General features: G+C 42.0%; 2 protein-coding genes across 3 annotated transcripts; one reads left to right on the top strand and one right to left on the bottom strand.

Moving 5' to 3' along the window:
* Positions 1 to 550: 550 nt before the first annotated feature.
* Positions 551 to 2748, bottom strand: tmem238a (transmembrane protein 238a). Its single transcript, XM_036538318.1, has 3 exons — positions 2641 to 2748; positions 1434 to 1797; positions 551 to 870 (listed from the first exon to the last, which is right to left on the bottom strand). The coding sequence occupies exon 2, from the start codon at positions 1789 to 1791 to the stop codon at positions 1468 to 1470; it is 324 nt and encodes a 107-aa protein (XP_036394211.1). The 5' UTR covers positions 1792 to 1797; positions 2641 to 2748; the 3' UTR covers positions 551 to 870; positions 1434 to 1467.
* A 667-nt stretch (positions 2749 to 3415) lies between these two features.
* Positions 3416 to 10217, top strand: ccdc106a (coiled-coil domain containing 106a). Of its 2 annotated transcripts, none has more exons than XM_036538233.1 (9): positions 3416 to 3571; positions 4482 to 4574; positions 4854 to 4952; positions 6589 to 6795; positions 7116 to 7166; positions 7789 to 7989; positions 8375 to 8572; positions 8839 to 9142; positions 10144 to 10217. In XM_036538233.1, exons 2-9 carry the CDS (start codon positions 4505 to 4507, stop codon positions 10166 to 10168), a joined length of 1155 nt encoding a protein of 384 aa, XP_036394126.1. In that variant the 5' UTR covers positions 3416 to 3571; positions 4482 to 4504; the 3' UTR covers positions 10169 to 10217. The 2 variants fall into 2 exon arrangements, with proteins under 2 accessions (XP_036394126.1, XP_036394127.1); XM_036538234.1 differs by lacking the exon at positions 3416 to 3571 and adding an exon at positions 3694 to 3800.

The raw sequence follows: 10217 nt of genomic DNA, 5'->3' as shown, positions 1-10217 counted from the left end.
TCTGGAAAGAATGCTCAGTTTGTTCTGCTCGAGATTGCTGTCCTTTATATCCATCTCTCTCCCTCTCTATAATATATAACATTTATGATATATCAATGATTTTTTTATTTTGTTTTGTTTTTTTAAGTTTGTTTCATTTGCAGAGAAGAAGGGAGAGAGAAACTAACCGATACTAAAAGTATCCTTTGCAGTATTTGAAAATGTATGTGTTTCTGTGTGTGAGACTTGGGTGTTGAACCGTTTGTTATAAATTGTAACTGGAACCTGTCTTCAGGTGGACATGTGTCCCCCTTCTTGCTTTAATTGTTAGACCCAATGATTTCTGAAACTCAGAAGACCTTTTGTAAATGCAGTACAATATTTTCATTAAAAATGACATCATACCATGTTTTTAATTCTGTTTAACTGGCTATATGTTCATTTTTAATGGTCATTTAAAATTTTAAGATATAGAAAAGGCATTATATTCGGTGGATAGATTGTGACTTTCACATCATAGTTTATTTATAAAAACAAAACACAAAGTTCAATATATCTTTCACACTCTTTAAAAGGTCAAGTTACATTACATGGTCATGTTCCATTACATGTCATTTATGGACAGTTTATTATGATATATCTAGTTAGTTAGAAAAATCCTTGATTGTAACAATAGAATACATAAACCACTCATACATTTGAACAAGTATGAGACCTGTTTGCAATGGTGTGTTCAGTTGTGCCTTCGAACATATTCCCTAAAATAAGACAATACTGTTGCTGATACATTACAAATTTCAACCAAAACACAGGCGTTTTATCTTTGTACAAGTCTGGGTTGTACAGATGGAGTGGTCAAACTCGGCCATCTGTCGTGTTTTTTGTAACAGTCTAAAAGAAAAGAGAATGAATACAATGTCAATACAATAAGCCTAAAATATATTCTTCAGGGCTGAAAGGGGTGTCATGTGGAAACTGTATGCTCTGAAATGATAAATATTATACAGGACATTTTGATAAAACAAGCAAGGCTTATCTTCACAGACTGCCTGATCTCAGGCACTTTTATTACAATTTTGGGTAGTCTTCAAATAAATTTTGAATTGACAATTGCCTTTTCCTTTATACTGTATAATAACACAAAAAGATCACAAAGATGAACAGCAGTTTTGGAAATTTTAACCATATTTATCAATGATCTTTCTCTAATCAATGAAAAAATCAGTGTGTTTTTCACCTCATTAACCATTAATACAATATAATTCCAAAATAACACATAGTTACTTGATTTTATACTGTCTAGTCAATGGTCTTAATTGAACCTTAATGCTAAGAGTCTGCACTATAGTTAATGCAGGAATTTACAATGTGTCACTATGCCACAAGGGTTCCGGTGTGCATTTCATTTCCTATAGCTCCTTCACCAAAGGGTTGCACCCTGTTCCCCAACTTACCCTGCTAATCCTCTCCGCTGGTCAACCGGGGGCCCTAGGGCCCGCTGTGGCTCCGGTGTGTCCGTATCCTCCGGCTGAGGTTGCGAGCCAGCCGGTCCACCGCGCTCCCTATGTGGCCCAGCTCCTTGCGAGTGGTCAGGCCCTCGATGTTGCCGCTGTACCACATGACCCAACCCCCCAGCGACATGAGTACCAGCAAGGCCCCGGAGTACACCAGCAGGTCCCCAAAATCCCGACCCTTGATCTCCAGGGGGGCGAAGACCCCCACCAGTAGTGCCGTGACTCCCAGTAGGTCCATCAGCACCGCGAACACCAGCGCGAGCTTGCAGTGCGACAAGCCGTCATACTGGACTGCCATGGTCACCTGGAACAGAGAGGAGAGGCAACAGTTTACAGCTTACTTACACTGCCGTAAGTGGAAAAGGTCAAACCCATATTTTCGTATTAGAAGACTGAAAATGTTACCAGTCTTGGTGGGAATTCAGCACATATGCAGGAATGGATCATAGCGAAAACACTTAAGTAAAATGTAAATAGCCTGTCTACTTCAGAAGACTCATCCGGCATATTTCAGTGTTACGGCACATACGCTGACTGCATGCCTATATTGGGCAATAACACTGACAAACAACACCAACAAAACTTTTAAGCAGCGGAGAGAAGTCAACCCGTGTAGAAATAGTTTTTGCCGTCATTTGCAATACTTTGGCGTGCTCAGCTCAGAAGTGCACATACTTGTTAGTAAATGTCACTACCATTCAACCAGGTGTTTATTTCTTTGATTGGAACAATTAGAACAATTGCATAACTTGCTTGCCTCCGTTCCTGTAATGACTTGTTATAATTAATTTGACATTCTCAGAATTTTCTCTCCGTAATTATTGAAGTTGGCTAACGCTTGTCCCATTGTAACGACACTATATTAGTCCCACGTACAGTTCAATTCCACAAGGCCTATTACGAAACCACTCCTTTATACACGGCTATCGTACTAAATTGCCCATGATATTCAGACCATCGAATGTAACTGTAAACATCCTTATTTAAATGTTTGCTTAGTGACCACATATCTAATTTATCTTTACAGGTACAACTTCCCATCGGTACGATAAACACCTCATAATACCCAAACACATCCACATAACCAGTTCAAATTAATCCAACTTGACAAACTTTTACGCATGGTATTATGAACTATTACTCTCACCCTCCCAGATGTATTGCACCTGCTACTTCAGCTTGATTATTATCTGTTTTCTTTTTTTTTTTTTTTCTTAAAAAATATATCCGCGAAAAAGCTCTGTCTGCCTTCCGGATCCACCTATTTTCAAACCAATTCGTCATGCGGCGTTACCTGACACCATTCTCTACACCCTACCCCCCAAACCGGATGTTCACCTGAGCGCACGGTGTGTTATTTTTCTCCAGAGTGGCCTGGTGCTGACGCGGAAATATAAGTACAGGTGGTTAACAAGAATTTAAATGTAAAAATGCATCAACAAATAAATCAGTAAATATAATAACTAACCCGTGTGGGTATGAGCTATATGTTGTTTTACAAATATGCATAATTCAGGCGAAGTACATTTAACATTTACAGTTGAGTGGATAAAGGCAGATCCGCCTGTACTTTCCCCTGTGTATAATTATCACAGACGTGCAGCTGCTACTGTTTATACTGAAATAGTTAAAGCATTGATATGGGTCTTATCCCGATACATTCAACGAAGTAATCCTGGCGCAGTTTCAGATTTTAATGCTTAGATCCATCCTGTTTGCTTTGGAAGCCTTAAATGAAAAGCCTATTAATAGTGCTTCGGATTAATTTATGATTAAAGTTATTGAAAAGATGTTATTATGAAAATTACAGACGTCAATCAAATATGAGGGTCATTGTTTAGGTGCGAGACTTTAGTGACGGTCCCTCGCACTTTTCGTTTTTTTAGCGGGGAGTAACTGGTGGACTCTTAGCGTGTGTGACCGGAAGTGAGTCACAGCGAGGGGCGCAAGCAGCGTTGAGGGAAAAAAAAACGTTTTAATTGTTATTGTTAGCAAAAGCGAGAAGAAGCGAGGAGGAAGAGGAGAGAGTGGTGTTTATGTGGGAAAGGTGAAAGAAGAGTCAGACCAAGTCAGAAAGGGTTTGTGCTCATTTGTTTATTTTTTAATACAAGAAACAAAAAACATGGCTCGCAAGCGTGGTGACGACTGAAAGGAATACCTAGCTAGCTGGCTAGCAGGCTAACCACAGAGGAAGGGGCAGGAAGCGGGACATAGTTACACACAACCTTACAGTAGGGATCACATTAGTGATTAAATTTCCAAGCCTGGTAGGGATTGGATGGGACGCTGATCGTTTCACTGCTAGAGGTGGTAACAATAATCAGTTATCAAGGTAGCTTGTTGAGAATATTTGTAGTTACACAGCTACAACGGAGTAACTAGCCAGTCGAGAAAGCTAACGTTAGCGAATTGTGCACGCGCGAGCAGACAAGTAGCTGGTTTGCAGCTAACGTCAGGCTAAGCTGGCTAGCAGTTGTGTTTGCATGGACGCGTTTTTTTTTTCCTAATGTCCGTGCTAGCTAATTAGCCAGCTTATTACCTTTCAGAAACTTTAAATCTTCGGCTAAGCTTACGAGGTACAAATATTGATTTTTGGCTCGCACAACAATGGAAGCTAGCAAGCGGCAGCAACTGTTGTTTGTTTTTCGATTACCACATGATTTGTGTGTGTGGAAGGTTAGCTACCTTGCTAACATGAATTTACATTCACCAGCACTCCACTTTTCCTGTCTTGGGGTTAGCAAAGGGGCTTGTAGCTATCTAGAAGAGGCTGCAGCGCTGTATTTCGTAGGTAGCGTGTTGCTTGTGAAACAATTCCTGCACATCGAAGTTAATTAGGGAGTGAGAGATTGCTTGTTCGTTAGAGCTATAATTAACGCGTGCTGTAAGGAGGCAAAGCGAGGGGGAGGGGATGGTTGCGGTATAGCTCGATGTTTATATATACGTTTTAAAATTTCATTTGAACTGGATCGTTTGTTTGAATTTCAGGAAAGCAGAGCGAGCGCACGACGATGGAAAACGGAAACGTGAACGATGCAGAACCCAGCGCCAGGAAGCAAACAGGTTCACGCGACCAGCAGTGTACGTGTTTGTATGCGGGTATTTGCATAAGGGAAAAAGATGAAAAATATGTCCGTATAATAACACAATTGTATCCTCCAGTATTTATTGAAGTTGTAGTATTTGATTCTGAAAGCGATATCAAGCCGGCCAGCAAAAAAAGTAATTGTGGCAATTTTTACAGTAGCAATTACAGCAGTTGAAGATGTATGCAGCGTGTTATTAGATCCCATTTACCGTGCAAAGCGACTGTACTGTGATGTCCAATGCAATTTTTTCACGCTCTGTCCCTTTCAATAGCGATGAAGAACGAGGATGGGTATGAAATCTCCATCCCCTTTGAGGAGAACAACTTTGAGCAGCCGGGCTTTTTTAACCAGAATGAGCAGATGTTTGAAGGTGAGATGAACTGAACGATTGAAAATCCATAAATCCAGTCAGAAATTAAAATGGTGCATGAAAGTACATCAGCACAGATATTTTATGCTACAAAGATATGTAGCGGTTTACTGGGAAAATGGGTCTTGTGTACCCTAAATGGTAGTGGTTCATAAGGGTCACATAGCCTCAGCCTGTGAGTCATTTGCAAAGATTAACAAATTTATGGACTTGTGGAGCATGCAAAGGATGCATGTAGTAGTATCATGTATCATGCATGTAGTATCATATTCACTAAGAGTTGAAATGTAATGCCAGGTGATAAAAACCGCCCCGGCTGTTTAGGGTCATGTGTTTGTAATACCCGAAGGTGGCATAACAGCATAACACGATTATGAAATGCTCCAAATTTGTGATGTTTTCACAAGATACCACAGTCTGTAAATGACAGAGTGTTGCAATACTGTCAAAATGGGGAACAGGAAATTTGGTTTGTGGAGATGTGTGTGTGTATTTGAAAAATTGAAGCTGTTTTAAGATGCGAAAGACTTCTCAGTATGCTTGCTTTGTCCGCTCTTGGTATAACCTTTTAGGTGAGTGAACCATGTCAGAAAATCTTTTTCTAAACTGATATAACATAACCTGGGTAATTGTACCAGTTGTTATTCACAGTGTTTAACAAAGGAAAATTTGAATTCTTTTATGATGAGTCCATTTCTGAAACCAGTTTGGTGGATGTGCTCTTAATGATAAACAGGAATAGCCTGTTAGTGAGGTTGCAAATCTGCTTGATTGTTAAATTAAGTCATCATGGAGTGCAACAGCATGTATTTCACTGGCTCGAAAATAGTGGTTTGTTGCATGCAAGTTGCCCTCATCTGACATGGCTGTAGATGTTGGTTGGTGTAAATCACTGGACATAATCTAGCTAGTTAATCTTTGTGTGGTTGGCATTCTGTCTGTACAGCCATCCACATTATTAAGTCAGACAAAAGACTCTACACACTGTCCAAACAACATTATGTGCAGGTTTTACAGATTGAGCAGCACTGCATTATGGGAAGTGATGTCTGTGAATACCATCTATTGTTGCTGCAGTAATTACCTTTTCATTTTTCATGTAAGATATTCCAAGTGTCATTCTTATCTGAGGCCAGAAGTACATGTGAGATAATAATTCTAAATGCCATTCGATCCATCACACCTACGTTAGGTTCTCATAAAGCATGCTTTTTGCTTCTGCTGCTGGACAGTTTCATTAACATGGGTGTGATGGGTCAGTGCACAGGTGAGTGCAGCTAACGTGTCCTCACCTCTGATTGGTGTAGAGAGGTAAAAGGTTAAACGCCTGATCTATTCAGAGGGCAGTTGGTTAAACTACAATCCTGAGCTCTTTCCTGATCTATGTGTAATTTTTATTTTGCACTTTCAAATTGGGACTTATTTATGTATTGCTTACATGCAGTTGTGCACTTGCAGACTTTTTTCCCCCCACTAATTTCACTTCTTGAGGTACTATGTATCAATATTAACAAGGACGATTTCCTTGTTTTATGGATGTTACACTGGCCTCTTTTGTGTCTGTGAAGGCATTGGCTCAAGTGTCTGCTCCAGTCTGTGTTCGTATGTACTGATCAGCCCGCCCCTCTGATCTCAGAGTCGTCATCTGGGCCCCCACCACCTGGCAGCTCCTACCTGCTGATCACAAACCTGCGCACACAGCTTCAGATCTCGCTGGAGAAGAACTCCTGGCTGCAGAAACGCATCGAGGACCTGGAGGAGGAGCGCGACTTCCTGCGCTGCCAGCTTGACCGCTTCATCTTCTCCACTAAAAGCCAGGAGTGCAACGGTGAAGAGAGAGGAGGTGTGTGCAGACACAGGGACTGGAGTGGGTAGGGCACAGAAAAGGGAACTGTTTGAATGGCTTAGTATTTGTAATGTCTATGGGCTGCATCTCTTATGGTCCATGGTTTCTTGTCCGCGGTGTGGGGAAGTACAGTTGGACCTAGATGGTAGGGTTTTCAGAGCAGAGAATTGACATTCAGAGCATGGGAGTGGGGGATGTTGCCATGTGTTACAGAGGATGCCTCTACGTTAGGACCGCAGACCCTGTTGGAACACGGAGTAAGTTATTTGCTTGGGATGGTTGTCAGAACTGTCAGTAACCACGTTTTGTTTCTGCAGCCAATAACTCAAGAACTTTCACTTGGGGAAGGAGGAGAGCAAGTGAAAGGGGTAAGAGGATCTTTTTCCTTTTTCTTTTTTGTTAATCTGTACTGTTGAATGGCAGAAATGGTTCCAGTAACAGCTGTGCATTATGCATGATCTGTTTCTTTGACCAGTCGACACTACTTGTCTCTGTGCTCCCAGTGTGAACAGTTGAAACCATTTTAAATGCGTGCATTTGTGGCAAAATGAGTCACAATGCAAAAACATTTATTTCTGAACATTAATGGCCATGCCATTTGGCACCAAGCAAGAGTGCCAGCTGGTTTTGTCAGTGACATTTGTGGGAAATTGCCATGTTGGTAGAGGTGCACCCTATTTTGACAAAGTAATGAGAGAGTTTCAGCGAATCAAACATGTGAGTCATGCTGTGAGTGAATAGAGTTTGGTATAAGTAGTTTTCATGCTCCCAAGGAAACATTTCTTTTGAATGAATTTCCTCATCAGTAACAGATTGGCTCTTTGTTAAATGGCAGTCCTATATCTGGCTGCGTTAGGCTATTTTTGCTTTCCTGCTCACATTGTGTGTCTTCATTTTAAACCCATAACCCACTTATCATAATGTAACTCACTTTCCCATGACTTGGTGCTCATTATGAAAATATCATGTAAATGGACTTTCTTCCTGCAGACCAAAAGCCCGAGCCTCAGACCACCACCCTCCGTCAATCAGTCCGCCGAAGGAGCGCACCACCAGCTCAGCCAAAGGCCAAAAATGCGTGTTCTAGCCAGAGCAGCCATCCGATGGGATCAGTGTACTCATCCGCACAGTCACAGTCTCTCCTGCAGGGCCAAGCCGGGAACAACAACAGGCAGATGCCTGACATACCTGGTGAGGGGGGCAAACAGAAAGGGAGGCTTCCAAGAATTGTAAGGTGTTTTAAGAATAAAATGGCACCGTGAGAAACTGAAAGGAAACAGAAATTAATAGTTGCCTAGTTTTTGTTGCGTTAGTCGTATGGGAAAGGATGAGTACGATTTGACATTTATCTGTTATGTTACATGATTAATTTCCTTAGTCGATGACACTTGCATTGCATTGCATACTTTTTTTACACTGTTTCCTGCAGCTGCTCTGGCCTTGTACTTTGCTGGAAGATACAAAAGCAGTAAACAACCAGTGATTCAAATTTGTATGAAGCCCTGTGTCCTTTTCACCGTTTGAAACTGAGAATTTCTGTTGGGTTGGATTTCATTGTGTGCTTTCTCCTTGTCAGAGTCCCTGTCTCTACTGGGAGAGGAAGAGTTCTTGGAGGATGATGGTTACCTGGAGGAAGAGGAAATGATGTCAGGGGAGGAAGTGATGTCAGACAGCATGACCTTAAGGAATCTGGGGTCAGGTGGACGTTCCATGGGCGGGCATCCTGGGATGAAGATGAGAAGGGTCTTCCGAATTCCTCGAGGGAGGGAGAGAGGTATGAGCAAAGCAGGTGTTATTGTGTTCCACACAGCTTCTGGTTACCCAGTTTTCATCACTCCTTTCATCGCTGCACTGTGTCAATGATCCACCTGCACCAGTGCAATAAAGCAGGTTCATTTGTGGCTGTCGTCCTTCTGGTGTATAAAAGATGACATCCCTAGGTCTTCGTTCTTTGCATGTGGCTCAGATAATTCAGATTTATCACCCTTTATAATACTGAATTACTGGAATTTCACCTCTTTCCCCCTCTCTTTCTTCCAGTCAAAGACACGGCAGGGGTGCTTTTCCGCTACAAAAAGATCCTGGTGACATACCAGCGGCTGAAGAACATGTCTAAGGCGTTCCAGATCCACGGAGTTGACCGCAACACAGTGGCCTCCACCACACCCATTGCAGAGCTGCTGCTGGTGGCCCCTGAGAAGGTGGCGGAGGTGGGCGAGTTTGACCCCTCCAAGGAGAAGCTCCTGGACTACGCCCGCCGTTGCTACATCGCTTTGGATGAGCAAACACTCAGCAAAGTTCAGGCGCTGAAGAAGAACAACCTTCTGCTGCCCATCTCCTACAGGTTCAGACACTGAAGGGGTGGTGGGGTTTTCTGGGGCGGGGGCGGGGGGTTTTGGGGGGGGTTTGGCTCGACAGAAAGAGGTCATCATGGAGAGAAGACATGTACAAATTCTGACATGCACAGTGAGCTAACATTATGCCCAACAGGGAAAAGAATGGCAAAACAAACATTGTATAAATAGTGTTGAATGAGCATTAAGAGATGGAATGACTTGGCTTGGTAGGGTGCATTTGAATAGATGGCACATGAAGGGATGAAGGTTTGGAGAAATGGAAAGTCCAAGATAGGAGGAAGGAAGAGGGCAGGACATGATCTTAGGAAGGAATAGTGACACATTTAATATTTGATGGATGCAAGAGGCCATGTGCAGCAGTTGTGTTGAATGATGAGCAACATAGTAATGAACTGGTACGGACGCATTGGGACAGGAATAAATTGGACAGCGGAGCAGGGAAGCTTTCAGAGGGTGGGGAATGACAGTTACCTGAACATCAGACAGGGGAGGGTTGCAAGAAAACTGGAAGATTTGATGGAGGGAGGAGGAGAACTGAGGGAAGACAGACAAGAAGGTAAAGGCTAAAGAGAAACTGACAGGTCCAACACTTAGCTTTCACAAAGAAACTCCTGTTGAGCATTTAATGTTACTGTTAACACAGAACGGGTAGAATAGTATTCCAAAATGCATTTTAAGCTTTACAACATGGGGGTGTGTGGAGTTGCTCTGTAGAGGGTTAAATAGAGGTTTGGCTGCAGTGAAGGAAGATGTTGAAAAACAGTGGATATGTATCAGCAGGAAGCTGCATTTTTCTTCAGTTATGTTTTTAGAGAGACATAAGGTAAGAGATGAAACCCTTGTAATAGACCTTATATTGTTAAATGCTGGGTGTACTCTCAAGGGTTTTGGTTAAACATAACTTCTATTGGACACTATCTCTGACCCTTAGTCCATTTATGTCTTTGTCATTTTTTGCATTTTCTTTTTTCCTTTTATTTTTCTTTAGGTTGAAAGGAGGAGAGGGACGGTAATGGGATCAATGCTACTCTGAAACGCATCTGCTGTACAATAATACACGAC

The sequence above is a fragment of the Megalops cyprinoides genome, chromosome 10 (genome assembly GCF_013368585.1).
Source record: "Megalops cyprinoides isolate fMegCyp1 chromosome 10, fMegCyp1.pri, whole genome shotgun sequence".
Classification (NCBI taxonomy): domain Eukaryota; kingdom Metazoa; phylum Chordata; class Actinopteri; order Elopiformes; family Megalopidae; genus Megalops; species Megalops cyprinoides.
The sequence above is the reverse complement of the archived record's forward strand: the minus strand, read 5'-3'. Positions and strand labels throughout refer to the sequence as shown.